General features: G+C 46.0%; 1 protein-coding gene across 5 annotated transcripts in view; it reads left to right on the top strand.

Annotated features, from left to right (window-relative positions):
- RHOH (ras homolog family member H) overlaps positions 1–9,428 on the top strand; it is a 48,105-nt gene extending 38,677 nt beyond the window's left edge. For 2 of the 5 annotated variants that reach the window (XM_045550571.1, XM_045550570.1), the window contains exon 2: positions 7,950–9,428. In XM_045550571.1, coding sequence (XP_045406527.1) covers positions 8,543–9,118 — 576 coding nt within the window. In that variant the 5' untranslated portion in view covers positions 7,950–8,542 and the 3' untranslated portion in view covers positions 9,119–9,428. Of the gene's footprint in view, positions 1–6,634 lie in introns of those variants that run through there. The other 3 variants (XM_045550572.1, XM_045550569.1, XM_045550568.1) reach the window with 2 other exon arrangements.
- Positions 9,429–15,911: the final 6,483 nt, after the last annotated feature.

Here is a 15,911-nt window from a genome sequence, read left to right on the forward strand (position 1 = left end):
GAATTATTAAATCAGGACTGAGAATTAATGAGATGAACTCTTGCAAAATGAAACTTGAGAAAATACCACTTGAGAAGATGAACGCTTATTTTTTAAAATACCTTTTGTTGAAGTTTAGTTTACCTACAGAAAATGTGAACACATTGTATACAGCCTGATTAATTTTCACTTGCTAAACATACTTGTGGAACGAGCATCCAGATCAGGAAACAACAGACTTCTTTTAAAATATCAAGAACTGGTTTGTTTGTTGTAGAAAGAGAATAGGAGGCGGGACCTGGTTGGAAGGGGTGGCTAGGAAAAGTGTCTGGAAGCTGGGTTTGCATAGAAGGCAGTTTTGAGATGCCTTGGAGAGGGCGGGGGGGGGGGGGAGTTATGGTGTGGGGGGCACACTCGGAGCTACCAGTGCTTTGGCGTCACACTCTATTTGAGTCTGGGTTTGCCTCTGCCATTCCTCGCTGTGTGATTCTCAACCTCCCACAGCAATCTCTGCAAAGACGGCATCTCTTGTTCACAGTCGTGACCTTAGGACCTATTACAGGACACCCTAAACACAATTTTTTAAATGAATAAAACAGCTAATAAATAATATGTGCAAAGTACTTCATGCAGTATCTGGAAGAGAGTCAATAAATGTAAAAAAAAAAAAAGTCACAAAGTGACCCACTGACCCAGTAATGCCACATTTGTCAATATATTCCTCAAGAAAATCATCCCACACAAAAGTAACTTATCTATCTGTATATATAATATCATGTATATATATATATACACACACCCCTACACATACATATGAGGGGACTTCAAAAGGTCCTGGAAAATGGAATTAAAAGATAAAATTTAAAAATATAAACTTTACTTTTCAGCATAAGCTTCGCCAAGTTCAAGAGGCTTTTTTTTTTTTTTTTTAACTAATTTATTTTTTTTGAGACGGAGTCTGGCTCTGTTGCCCAGGCTAGAGTGCTGTGGCGTCAGCCTAGCTCACAGCAGCCTCAAACTCCTGGACTTAAGCGATCCTCCTGCCTCAGCCTCCCGAGTAGCTGGGACTACAGTCATGCGCCAGCATGCCTGGCTAATTTTTTCTATATACATTTTCAGTTGTCCGTATAATTTCTTTCTAATTTTAGTAGAGATGGGGTCTCGCTCTTGCTCAGGCTGGTCTCGAACTCCTGACCTTGAGCGATCCTCCCGCCTCGGCCTCCCAGAGTCAAGAGGCTTTTGTAAGTGATGATACCAGCCATCTAGTCCATCCCTAAAGAACTGAGGGTCCTGGGAATTTAACTATGTCAATGCAGTCTTTTTTGCATTATTGATAGAAGAAAAATGGGTGCCCTTTACAGACTTTTTAAGATTAGGAAACAAAAAGAAGTCAGAAGGAGCTAAATCAGGACTGTAAGGGGATGCCTAATGATTTCTTATGGAAACTCTTGCAAAATTGCCCTTGTTTGATGAGAGGAATGAGCAGGAGCATCGTTGTGGTTGGTGGAGAAGGACTCGCTGCTGAAGCTTTCCCAGGTGTTTTTCTGTTAAAGCTTTGGCTGATTGTCTCAAAACATTCTCATAATAAGCAGATATTATCGTTCTTTGGCCCTCCAGAAAGTCAACAAGCAAAATGCCTTGAGCATCCCAAAACTGTTTCCATGACCTTTGCTCTTGACCAGTCCACTTTTGCTGTGACTGGACCACTGCGACTTCTTCGTAGCCACTGCTTTGATTGTGCTTTGTCTTCAGGATTTTACTGGCAAAGCGGTGTTCCATCTCCTGTTACAATTCTTCAAAGAAATGCTTCAGGATCTTGGTCCCACTTGTTTAAAATTTCCATTGAAATCTCTGCTCTTCTCTGATCTGGGTGCAATGGTTTTGGCACCCAAGTGAAAAGTTTGCTCAACTTTAATTTTTTAGTCAGAATTGTGTAAGCTGAACCTTTGAGATGTCTGTGTCTCTGGTGTTGGCTAATGTTTCTGCTGGTAATCACTGATGCTCTTTAATTAGGGCACAAGATTAATTAATTGATTTTTTTCCTCACAAGTGGATGTGGATGGTCTGCCACTGCTGCAGACTTCATCTTCAACATCATCTCCTCCCCCCCCCTTTTTTTTTGAGACAGGGTCTCACTCTGTTACCCAGGCTGGAGTGCAGTGGCATCATCATAGCTCACTGTAGCCTCGAACTCCTCAGCTTGAGTGATCTTCCTGCCTAAGCCTCCAGAGTACTTGGGACTACAGGCATGTGCTACCATGCCTCACTAATTTTTCTATTTTTTTGTGGAGACAAGATCTTGCTGTTGCTCAGGCTGGTCTCAAACTCCTGGCCTCAAGTGATCCTCCCACCTCGGCCTCCCAAAGAGCTAGGATTACAGGCGTGAGCCACCACTGCCAGCCTCATCCCTTCTTAAAATGAGTTATCCATTTGTAAACTGATGATTTCTTTGGGGCATTGTCCCCATAAACTTTTTGTAAAGCAGCAGTGATTTCACCACTTTTCCACCCAACTTTACCATAAATTTGATGTTTGCTTTTGCCTCAGTTTTGGCAGAATTCGTGTTGCTCTGATAGGGGCTCTTTTCAAACTGATGTCTTATTCTTCTTAGAGCCTCAAACTAGATCCTGTTCAGACATGTTGCAACAATTTAGTATGAGTTTATTTTGGTGCAAAATATTTTGAAATCCATGCATAGTTTTTTCCTAATATGCATTTTCCATGAACTTTTTGAAGACCCCTCATATATATAGTTAACGATGGTGAAATATTGGAACTAACTCAAGACTATGCTAACAGTGAGGAATAGCTGTGCAGTTATGAATTGTTGAAACAACGGAAAGCTATTTAGCTAAAACCTGACAAGTGTGTAGACTGTGTTGGAATTTTAAAAAATTTAAAATCTGAAAAAGTGTTTAGAAGATATATACAAATATATATTTATTAGAGAATGAAAACTGAGTAAGAATTTGGAGTGATAAACTTTAGAGATGGTTATGCTTTTTTCTCCTAAGTTGCCTAAGAGTTTGTGAATTGCTCCCCTTTCCCCCTCCAAAAAAAAGAAACAAAAACAAAGCTCCCGGCCGGGCGTGGAGGCTCACGCCTGTAATCCTAGCACTCTGGGAGGCCGAGGTGGGAGGATCGCTTGAGGTCAGGAGTTCGAGACCAGCCCGAGCAAGAGCGAGACTCCATCTCTACTAAAAAATAGAAACAAATTATCTGGCCAACTAAAAATATATAGAGAAAAAATTAGCCGGGCATGGTGGCGCATGCCTGTAGTCCCAGCTACTCGGGAGGCTGAGGCAGGAAGATCGCTTGAGCCCAGGAGTTTGAGGTTGCTGTGAGCTAGGCTGATGCCACGGCACTCACTCTAGTCCGGGCAACAGAGCAAGACTCTGTCTCAAAAACAAAAAACAAAAAACAAAGCTCCCAGCCCCCCTTGCCAGGCGGGGAGTGCCCCATGGGTCCACCCGTCCTGAGCAAGGCCTGCTCTTGCTGTGGTGTCCCTGCTGGGCTGCGAAGCGGCTACTGGTGGAAGGCGCTGGCTGGACATAGGTGCTGAGGAGCACGGTGAACTCTAGTCATCTAAATGTGTTAGGTTCATGGCAGAATCAATTTCCTTAATGAACAGATTGGCTGCTGCCAGCATGGGCACTTTGTTCAAAGGTCTTTGAGGAGGATGACATTTAGATGTATTATTCTCTGTAATCGATAGGCCATCCCTGGCCAATGGTGGCTATGGGTTCATTTTTTTAAAGAAAGACAGCTGCAGATTCCATGAACATTTATTTTGAAGTAAACCACCTCCCCCAAAGCCCAGCTAACACAAAACCTGCAATAATAATAATTAGTTAATAGTAATCATGATTCCCAAAACCTGCAGTAATAGTAATTAGTTAATAGTAATCATGATTCCCAAAACCTGCAATAATAATAATTTGTTAATAGTAATCATGATTCCCAAAACCTGCAATAATAATAATTTGTTAATAGTAATCATGATTCCACCTTAGTTTTATATTATGCTCTACTATTGTTCTGAAGGGACTTTCTCACAAAACCAACAAGAGAGCATTTCCAAACGTGCCAAGTATTGTGAAAGTCGAAGCACAAATTATCACTGCATTGTTATCATTTCCACCGCATCCTTAGGAGCTCTCTGTGAAGAAGGTAGGGCAGATCTCATCCCAGTTTTACAAATGAGGGCTAAACACCAGAAGACCAGCCATTTCAGCAGAGTGTGACAATTTCTACGAGAAATGTACACGGAGGGCATTATGGGAACGCACCTAGGCATCTGACCTAGCAGGAGTGGGGAGTGGAGGTAGCCAAGGAGGGCTTTCAAGAAGGGGTGGGAGCTGGGGGCAAACAGAGTAGCACGGAGTGTGTCTGCGAAGGTTCCCGGAAAGAAAGGGCATCTGTCAGCATGGCCATTAGAACCTGGGCCAAAGTGGCGTGCTGTTTACCTCCTGGACAGCCTTCGGTTGTCTGGAGGAGAACATGGATTTGGTGCCTCATTCCCTGGGCTCTGGCTTTGACAAGGTGGGCAGAAGACCCGACACCTCAGCTTTTGCAGCGAGAGGCCTCCCTTCCCTCCCCTGTCTCGGTGTGAACCGTGGAAGCCCGTTGGAGGCGCCCTTTCTGTGAAAATGGTAGAAAGAGGAGAACGGGCAAGAGCAACCAAGTCCTTGAGACCGCAGAGGTTCTGGGGTTGACGGTTCATTAATTCCAGTGTGATTCAAGCCCAGCCCAGTGGGTCGTGGAATGTCACTCAGACGCTACAGAAGACGCTCTGGGCCACTGCTCTGTATGAAGAGACACACACTCGGGGACCCTTGCCAGTTAGCCACTTGTGACATGCCACTGAAAACTCACTTTTATTTTTCACCTAGAAGCCCTTTTAAGAATTTCTCCCTTTAGAAGACATTCCACTGAAGTCAAGCCCATCAACCTCATACACAGACGATGTATCCCACAGTGGCTCACTCCTGGGCACGTGTGACCTGCTCTGAAGATTGTCTGTCATGTCTGTGGAGGGAATTGCTCTAACCTGGCCTGGAGCGCCTCCCCCGCCCCCCAGCCCCGTATTTAGCATCTGCCGAAGGCTGCGCGTGTCCCCAGGTTTAGCATCCTTCTCGACTGCTGCGGAATTACGCAGCGGTTCAGGTTGCGTTCACTGTGGCAGTTAATAAAGGCTCCCCTGTAGCTTAAGTTTTAATAGAACCACCAAGAAAGCTGATCTTATCCAACTGCTTTACAGTTTAGGAAACAGACTCTGGGAGCTGACTCGATGTGCTCCTCAGGGTCAGAGCTGGCTGGCACAAAAATATCACTTGACTGAGCAGAGCCAGTCTGACTCTTTGGAGCGCTCTGGGTGGCAAAGCTCAGACAGGAATTTCTTTGTTTATATAATACTTTCATTTATTTTTAAAAGTTTTTTAAATTTAATTTTTTTTTTTTTTTTTTTTGAGACAGGGTCTGGCTCTGTCATCCCAGCTAGAGTGCAGTGGCATCATCACAGCTCACTGCAACCTCAATCCCCTGGGCTCAAGCAATCCTCCTGCCTCAGCTTCCTGAGTAGCTGGGACTACAGGCATGTACCACCACGTCCGGCTAAGTTTTCTACTTTTTGTAGAGATGGGGTCTTGCTCTTGCTCAGGCTGGTCTCAAACTCCTGGCCTCAAACAATTCTCCTGCCTTGGCCTCCCAAAGTGCTAGGATTACAGGCGTGAGCCACCATGCTCAGCCTATATTTTTATTTTTATGCCATAAGAAGAAACTTCTCTCTCTCTCTCCTTTTTTTTTTTTATAGTCATGTCTAGACTAAGATCAGAGCACCCTTTGCTGGAGAAACCTCTTTAGTGCAACTTCAATTCCCCACTTAGAATGAATAATTGTGAGTTATCATTAGGTTTGGTAACTATTATTTAACAATATTAATAGGGACTAGTGTGTTTACTATGTACATATAGTATGTTTACATTATGCACTCTGCTAAGGATTTTATACATCTAAGCTCACACACTTAATACCCTCAAGAACCCTGTGATTCTGTGATGTAGATATTAGTACATTGATTTTACAGAGGAGGAAACTGAGGCTTAGAGAGTTTAAGAAAATCTTCTAAGGTCATCACACAGGTAGCCAGCTGGACAGCTCAGATACAGCTCTAGGTCTCCCCGACATTAAAGCCTGTGCTCTTAACCATTATGCCTCACTGACTTCCCCTTGCAGATATTCACTCAGGAAACTTGGCTTTAGTTCAGTCAATTTATTAGAAAGGTTTCATTTAAATAACCAAAGGCCTGACACATGCACATTTTCCTAATTCTGGTCCTGCTGCATTGGGGTCAAAATAAAACTGAAGACCAGGCACAGTGGCTCATACCTGTATCCCAGTGCTTTGGGAAGCTGAGGCAGGAGGATTGCCTGAGGCCAAAAGTTCGAGACCAGCCTGGGCAACATAGTGAGACTATCTCTCTACAAAAAATAAAAAAATAGGTGACGTGGTGGCTTGCATCTGTACTCCCAGCTACTCAAGAGACTGAGGCAGGAGGATCACTTGAGACCAGAAGTTTGGGGTTACAGTGAGCTGTGATCAGGCCACTGTATTCCAGCCTGGGCAACAGAATGAGAGCCTGTCTCAAAAAAACCAAACCAAACCAAACAAAAAAACCTTAATGTCTTAAGAGGCCTTGGCCCTGGAGTAAGTCACAAACGTATACATTTAAGTGGTCCCTTGGTCTAAGGAATGAGACTAACTGAGATCCTGGGAAAACCCAAGCTCTCCCCCAAGGGTCTGGTGACAGATGGGTGTCCAGGGCCACCGTGCCTGAGAGTCACCCAGTGTGAGCCTTCAGAAAGAGTCCAGCCGAACATTTGGCATCCCAGCCGCTATGCTATGGGCATTCAATTTTTGGTATTTTAAATGGATAGTGATGAAAATAGATAACTTGATGTCTCCCTGTAATTCCCACGTGCCAGGTTCTCCACATGCTAAATCCTTACAGTAATCGTATGAAGAAAGTGCTTTTCTTATCTTCATTTTTATGAGGAAACCAAGACTCAGAAAGGTTAGGTAACTTGGCCAAGGTCACCCAGCTTACATGTGTTTAAAAACATGAAAATCATGTGAATTGTTTATTTAACTGACTCATTTGCAAAGGCTATTATAACTAAACCAACAGACTGTGGGTTGACAAGGATAAAGGTGTCTTGGAAGGGAATGTCAGGATTTAGAGGAGTAATTTTAAAAAATTATGTCTTGAAGCAGACCTGTAGATTTGCTTTTTATTGCTTTACATGTCACATGTCAGGAAGATCTCCAGTGGTGGTTATAGGCCCAGATTGAATTAATAACTTTTAGTCTGAAGACAGACCTTTCCTTTGAAGCTGGGCTGGCCTGTGATAACGTGCGGCTGGGGTCACTGCCTGCAGGTCCCCACCCGCACTGAATGAGAATCCACTTGGCGCTTTCATGAAATTCAGGTTCTGTCATATTTATGCAGTCCTGTTTAAGTGACAGTCACTGAATACGGTTGCTTTCAAGCAAGTTATTCTGTTTAACCAGAGTCCTAGCAGAATTCTGATAAACAGGTGGCCATACAAAAAAAAAAAAAAAGAAATAATTTAATCCTCACAACATTTCTGAGAAGTGGTTCCTAAGTTTATCACAGTCTTGCAGATGTGTAAACTGAGGTGTGCAGTGCAAGCAATGTCCCCAAACCACGCCACTGTGTAAGTGATGGAGCCTAAGTGCAGACGAAGGTAACGCCAAGGCCAGCGCCTTGCATCTGTAGCCAGTTTTTGGAAAAAACTCAAGGGAAAAACCACAGCAAATTTCTGGAGTTCTTGTGATTTCTCCTACCTCAACACAACTTCCCCCATAAACCAAGGACTGAATGATTAGTCAATAAATGAAAGGAAATGCATATAGTATCTGTCGCTCAGTGCAGGTCTCTTTCTTGCAGTGCCCAAGGTGGCTGGAATCCGTTGGTGGCGCAGAGTGCTCTCAGCCACCCTCCGCGCTTCTTGGAGCAGAGGCTGACATTCAGCTGCTTGAAACCGGCTCATTCACACGCCAGGTGCCGCTGAGGTCTTTTTCATGCTGCGAGCAGAGCAGTTGCTTGTATTTCTGTCACTAGAGATAAAATCAGCTTGCGCCTCTTGACCCGGAGGCGCTGTGGGTGCCCGTGTGTGGGGGGCAGAGCGAAGCTTTCCTTGCCAAGGGGGCAAATGGCACTGGACGGCCGCACTGAGGTCGGCCCGCATTTAATCAGTTTGACGATGAGGAAGCTCAAAAGAGGCAAAAAAGAAAGACTCACTTCCCCCTTCTCTTTCTGTTCCAGTTGAAGACTCAGCTTTGGAGGTTTTCGGAGTAGATGCTGCGCGTCCCTCGGAGGGACGGGAGCGGCAGCGTCCAGCAGGCCGCCGTCAGGGTCCTGCGAACACGAGCGCCCCCGGCCCTCGTCCCCGTCCCCGTCGCCGGATGGCGTTGGCCGCGCACTGAAGGCGCTTCTCGTCGGGATTCTGGGCTCGTGAGGAGGCGGCGGGCAGGGAGGAGATGCTGAGTTCCATCAAGTGCGTGTTGGTGGGCGACTCCGCCGTGGGGAAAACCTCCCTGTTGGTGCGCTTCACCTCCGAGACCTTCCCCGAGGCCTACAAGCCCACGGTGTACGAGAACACGGGGGTGGATGTCTTCATGGACGGCGTCCAGATCAGCCTGGGCCTGTGGGACACGGCGGGCAACGACGCCTTCAGAAGCATCCGGCCCCTGTCCTACCAGCAGGCTGACGTGGTGCTGATGTGCTACTCCGTGGCCAACCAGAACTCCTTCCTGAACCTGAAGAACAAGTGGATCGGTGAGATCAGGAGCAACTTGCCCTGTACCCCCGTGCTGGTGGTGGCCACCCAGACGGACCAGCGGGAGCTGGGGCCCCATAGGGCCACCTGCGTCAATGCCATCGAAGGGAAGAGGCTGGCTCAGGACGTGAGAGCCAAGGGCTACTTGGAGTGCTCAGCCCTCAGCAACCGGGGCGTGCAGCAGGTGTTCGAGTGCGCGGTGCGAACTGCCGTCAACCAGGCCCGCAGACGCAGCAGGAGGCGGCTCTTCTCCATGAGTGAGTGCAAGATCCTCTGAGCCCCCGAGACTCCGCCCAGCACCTAGGGCCCCGCCCCAAGACGAACGCGAGAGGGAGAGCCGCGAGCCAGGAAGGGTCGGTGCTCTTTCTGGGCACGGCTCGAGCAGTGTTTCCTTTTGGATACAGTTATTGCCAAGGCTTGGCCACTGGATGTTTTCACCAGCTACACTCTGCAAATGAACTCCTTGCCCGGTCCAATAAGAAAATCCATTGGGAAGCTGTAATGAATATTCCATCTTCATTAAAAAAATAAAATAGGCCGGGGGTGTGGTGGCACGTGCCTGTAGTCCCGGCTGCTTAGGAGACCAAGGCAGGAGGACGCTTGAGCCCAGGAGTTTGAGGTCGCAGTGAACTGTGATGATGCCACTGCACTCCCGGAGCAATAGAGTGAGACTCTGTCTCAAAACAAATAGACAAACAAACAAAAACAAAAACAAAACAAAACAAAAAAAAACGAGAAACCATAAAAAGTTAAAATGATCTCTATAATTTTGGACAATAAAGTGAGTTTTCAAAACAAATTCTATATTTAAAGACACATTTTATTTTAATAATAACAAAATGTATTGCTCTTGTATCTAATTCGTTTTCACACTCGGAAGATCTTTTCCTACATACTGGAAAACACAAACTGCCGCATGAGTGCCCTGTGGAGCTCTGCCCTATGTTTGTGCCGTTGTTATTTTTGCCTGAAATAGTAATTCTGTTGAAACCACTTGCCTGCTAGATTTTACTATGTAATTAAATTTTAAAATGACCATAAACTGATCCTTGCAATTCATTTTCTACCTACCTTTTATTTAGAGTTGTATATAAAATACAGTTCCACAAAATAGTCTAATACTACCTAATGATTTTAAAGTTATTGCTATATTTCTCTGTAATTATGAAAAAGCAATTTATTTGTGATTTTACCTTTCACTCAGAGAACTCCAGTTGCACGCTAGGTATCACTGTCCCATTCACCAAGACAGACCGCAGCGAAGTCCTCCAGGCGGAGAATCGGGTCGCTCCGAGCAGTCGCGGCAGAGCTCGGAGCCTCTTCGGCCTGCGTCCTCCGTCCTCCCGCGCGGCGGCCCCTCTCGTCCCGAGCCGTGGGAAACAGCAGCTCCAAGTGCCGTATGATGGTAAATTTGACCGGTTTGTCCTCATCCGAGCTCCAAACTGAGTTGGCATGGCAACGTAATTAATCTTAGGATCTAATCAGAATAATTGGGAAGGTGTCTACGCATATACGTGTATGGAAAGGAAAAAAGGTAGAATTTGTAGCTTTTACAGTTTCATGAATGTGAATCACCAGAATGAAAAAGAATTCATAAATTCTGAGCACAAGGGATAGGAAAGTCGTATAGCAATTGCTCAGATAACAAAATTATCAGGGGAAATGCTGAATAAATAGGGACACACACACCCTCCTCCAATCCCGTTCTACCTGGTAGATCATCTGACGCAGTCGAGAACAGAGGACTCTGTAGCTCGAGGAAGAAAGTGCTAGGAAGGCTGGCACCCTATGTCTCGTTTACTACCCTAATCAATAAATACAACTGAGAACACTGACCCATGTTTATGAAAGTACATCGTTTTTGGCGGGTGATGTGGCCATTACAAACAAAAGGTAGGCGGCTGGCATAAACGACTGCGGTGAGAATAATGTTGACATAACCAAGGCAATTTTTCTGTGTCCTTGTGTGGTCAATTCCACATAGCTATGATCAGTCCAAGAACCAGATCCGTGCTCAGCCACACACGGCTTTCTCCTCCCGCTCTCTCTCCTCTCGCCCACACCCAGGGAGGGCCTGGGCATGCCTCTCCGTCTCTGCTGGGACTGCACTTTCCCCGGGTGTCTCACCCTCCGGTCCCAGGCTTGTCCTTGCCTCTTTGTCACCTGCATCCCTTGAGCCCCTCTCTCCAGCCCTCGGCTTCGTGTGTCCTGAGGGTTGGGGGCTTGAAAGCTGAGCAGGCAGGGGAGGAGATGGGATCTCCCATCCTCTGATAGCCCCCATCCTCTTCCTCCCCCACCCCACAGAGTCTTAAATAACAAATAACGATTTTCAAGGCCAGTCTTTCTGGTGGAAGGGTGTTTAACATGCCAGTGAGAATGAATTTCTATTCATTAAACTCGCCCCAAGCTTTGCTTTTCTTCTTGTTGAAGAGAGATTGGGGCGTGGGTATCTGAGAGTGGGAAGGGCCCAGGTACCTGATTCGAAGTGAGGAAAGAGGAGGAGTTTCCATGCGGAAGCGGAGGAGGAAGAGAAGGCCAGAGAGGGCACAGTCAATGCCTTTGCTGTCACCTAGGCAGGGACACAGCTGAGACCTCTCCTGTTGGCTCCCTGTGGGAGCCCTCAGGCCCCAGACAGGAGTCTGTGTGCAGACCCACCCCAGGGCTGGGACCCGGCCAGGATGGAGCCAATCAGCCAGACCACATGTTCTTGAAGGCGGCCCTGTCCGCTAGTCACCCCAGCGTCCCCAGGGCCCAGCACAGGGAAGGAAATGTGGCCAAAGTTGTGTTGAATTGAACTGGAGAGAGAAAGACAGGAATCGGGCTTCTGCGTGGCAAGTGGTTAGGAGAGGGCAGCAGACCCTCCCCAGCCCTGCAGGGGAGGGTGAAAACAGGTCATCTTGCCGCAATCCATGTTTCACGTGAGCAAATGTTCATTTGTGCCTGCCTAGACGTAGACATATGTTTCTTACACTTCAGAACTTGCAGTACTATTTTGTAGACTATTGTACATCCATTCTTAACTGTTCCAAATAGCAACATTAAATATGCTCTTGTTGACATTAAAGAGTTGATTTGAGTGGTCAAGTAACTCATCCTCATCTCAGTCAGTCTGTGCCACTATAGCGGACGGAATGCCATCGACTGGGTGGCTTAAGTGACAGAAATTTCTCTCTCATGGTTCTCAAGGCTGGGAAGTCCGACCTTCGGGCCAGCGTGGTTGGGTGCTGGCGAGAGAGCCCTCTGCCCGGTTTGCAATGGCCGTCTTCCTGCTGTTTTCTCAGGGCAGAGAGAGATTGACCACCTCTCTCGTGTTTCTTCTTATAAGACACTAATCCCACTCATGAGGCCTCCACCCTCATGACCTAATCATCTCCCAGAGTCCCCACTTCCAAATACCATCCTGTTGGACATTAGGCTTCAACATTTCAAAATTCTGGGGAGACACAAGCATTCTGTCCATGGCAATGCTAGTCTGCCTTACTTTATGCTGACTGGTTCCGTGGGCAGCAGAATCCCGGGTGATGAAGTCAGGCTGAGTGACAAGAGAGCTGGCAACATCCTAACGGTCAAAGCTGGTGCAGTTTCCAGCGTGCCAGGCACCGTGTTAAGCACTTGTATGTGCATTATCTCAGCACATGTGTGCAGGTAGCTCACGTTATGCTGAGTCCCATCTTACATGAGGAAACCGAGGCTCAGCATGTTGATGTGACAAGTTCCAGCCCATGCAGCAGGTGAGTGGCAGCACCAGGAGTCTCGAGCAGCTCTTGTGACTCCAAAGCGCTGCGCAAAACCACTCTGCCCCACTTCCTCCCAGAGCTGCCTGACTGGATGGCTTTGCCACTTCCGACCTCTCGTAGCTTACAGGCCCCTCCCCCACCAGTCAAGTGGCCTGCATTTAAAATAATTTTTTTTCTTTTGGCATAGAGTCTCGCTCTGTCACCCTGTGTAGAGTGGCAGTGGTGTCATCACAGCTCACTGCAACCTCAAACTCCTGGGCTTCAGTGATCCTCCTGCCTCCAGCTCCAGAGTAGCGGGGACTACGGGTGCACACCATGACACTGGCTAATTTTTCTATTTTTAGTAGAGACGGGGTCTCACTCTTGCTCAGGCTGGTCTCGAACTCCTGAGCTCAAGTGATCCTCCTACCTCAGCCTCCCAGAGTGCTAGGATTACAGGCGTGAGCCACCATGGCTGGCCTAAAAAATTATTTTTAAAATAAGACACTTCAAGTCTGATCTTAGTCTTCCCCTTTTATTTTTCTTTCTGACAATGAGGACAGGACGCACCTAAGTCACAGAGCACCCTCAGTGGCAAAGGTCCCTACTCCAACCCTTGGCTTTTAAGTGTAATTTCATAGGTTGATTCTGTGTAAATTGGCAGAGATGAAACACATCAAGATCTGATGCTTTAAAAAGCTTGGGAAATATTCTCTTTTTCTTATCTCACTTTTCTACCCTCAGGTTTCAAGTATTTCCTTTGAATTAGGGAGTGACAAGCGAGAGGAGAGCCTGGTTCTTTCGTTTCAAGGATTCTTACCCAGAATGAGATGTGATGAAAGGATTCCAATTTGGTAGTCTGTAGGGTTGGGCTATGGCAGTGGGGACAGGGCATCTGCGAGTGTGCTTCCCAATCCCGAGAAGGCAGTCCTTATAGGCTAAGATCAGCACAACTCAATGGTAGGGACCTATTTTTCCTGAGACTGGATCTCTCCTGATAAAGCAAAGGAGCCTAATCAATGGCCAATATCTCAAGCAGTTTTTCACAAGAAAAAGATTAAACTATGAAAATTACTTGTGATATAAGTTAATAAAGAGTATTTGATTAAACCAAAAGTCCACATTAACTTTCTGGTAGACTCTAAAATCCTGACGGGGAACTTAATGCTTAATGGTAGAGAGAAAGCCAAAATGAAGGAGTAGGGGCCAGACAACTGTGATGTATTTTGGAGTCAGAAAATCTGCATTATGTGTTTTTCAGCCTCGGTTTCCTTTTCTTGAAATAGAGATACTAATTCCTGGGATACTCTCTAAGTATTGGTAAAATAATGATCGTGGAAGCGCTTCATATCTGTAAACTATTGTTCAAATGGTGGTGTTATTTTGGTTTTGGTAGATCCCTATGCAGATAAATAAGCTAAATAGTCCAGATCAGATTAGAATATTCTAGAACTCGTCAGCAGTAGGCCATATGATGGAAAACCCACACAGAAGCGGCTCCATTTGTAACATTGTTAAGAACAGTAAGATGAGTAAAATGACACATAAGGAGAAAGATAATATAATAGCGAGAAACTGCGTTGGAATGCCTCCTGGTTCCAGGCCTTGTGTTAGGCACTTTGATACATCATCTCGTTTAATGCTCATACCACGCTCACAAGGCAGATATTCTCTTTCCATCGACAGTTACTTTCAAAAGGTCCCAGTTTTACCATGTAATTTTGGTATAATTAAACTTGACCAGCTAAAAATTATGTCAGTGATTACATTTGGTGTTCATTTAGCCAGGAGGTCAGAGTGACCCTCCTGACATACTGTAGGGCATGCTGATCGTGAGGGCTTGGTGGCCTTCCTGTGTGAACTTCCTTTTGTCATTCTTCCCATAAAGAAGTCTCGGGTGGTTCACACCCCACTGTCCTTGCTGTCTCCACTGCCCCGTTTCATTTTCCACTCTTCCCTGCCCCCCTCTGTGCCCGGGAAGCTAAGCCGGTGGCCTGAATCTCCCCGGAGCCCCCTGCCCGGCTTCCGCGGGTTCAGTCAAGGGGAGGCTTTGGCAGGACGTGGCGGGCAGGGGAGAGACAGCTGGGTGTTTTTCCCCTGCGCCTTTCCTGCTCTGGGGCGGCTCATTCGGCAATAGCTGCAAGCCCGCCAGGGCTGCAGCTCCTGCTGGCGGTTCTCCTCCGGCTTGGCTCCCGCTGCACTCGAGGGCGATGTGTCCTCACCGCGCCCTTCGCCCTGAAGGAGGCCGTGGATGCAGCCCCTTTGGATGCAGCAGCAGCCCTGCTGTGACCCCTTAACTCAGACCTGCACAAGAAGTGCTTTCATTCACGTCTGTTCATGTGAACCACCTTGGAATAAATTTGGTTTCCTGCAGGAGCCTGAGTGACATAGTCACTAAATATTAAAAGTCATATTCTGTCTTTAAGTGATTTCTCAAATCCCCACTGAAGGGTTTGACTTGGCAACCTGGATCACTGCCCTTTCCTGAGCCTCAAAGCCTCAGTAATATCACTCTCAGCATCTGTTTGCTTGGAAGGGAAAGGTGGATCAATCCTAATCTGAATAAACAAAAGAATAGTTCTGGGATAGCAACATTCAAGAATTGTAAGTCTTCTGATGACACATTTATATTTAAGAAGCTCTGCTCTTATCCATAATATATAAAGAAAAACAACTATGAATCAACAAGAAAAACAGTCTGATTTTAAAATGGACATTTACCAGAAGAAAAATACATGACCAACGAACACTAGAAAAAGTACTTAATTTCACTTGTACTCAGGGAACTCATATGCTGCTCATAATTGTGTAAATCGGTATAAAATTTTGGCCTTACTTAGCAGTGCTGAATATCCTATACCCTTAACCCAAAAATTTCATGCCCTAGAGATACTCTTGCATAGATATCCTGGGAGACAGGTATATGAACATTCTTCGTAGCATTGTCAGTAATAGCAAAACAACCCAATGTCATCAACAGAGAATGGCTAAATGATTTTGGTGTATTCACACATGGAATACTACACAGCAATGAAAAATGAACACACGGTAGCTATACATGTCAGCATGAATGAGTGTAGACTATGTTGAGGGAAAAAAGCAAGTAGCAAAGTAATACGTGCAGTATGATTCCATTTATATGAAGTTCAAATGCAAGCCAAACTTAATGATATAATATTTGGAGTTAAAAATGTTTTAAGCACAGAAATCATTAACATAGCATTCGGCATTCAAATAAGTGCTTGCCTCTTCTGGGGAGGAAGGGGAATGTGTTTGAGCAGGGTCATCCAGGAGTGTCACAGGTATTGGTAATGTTCTACTTTTTTTAAGTTTGGGAAGTTGGTACTTGAGTGT

This window comes from Lemur catta, chromosome 4, assembly GCF_020740605.2.
Source record: "Lemur catta isolate mLemCat1 chromosome 4, mLemCat1.pri, whole genome shotgun sequence".
Classification (NCBI taxonomy): Eukaryota; Metazoa; Chordata; class Mammalia; order Primates; family Lemuridae; genus Lemur; species Lemur catta.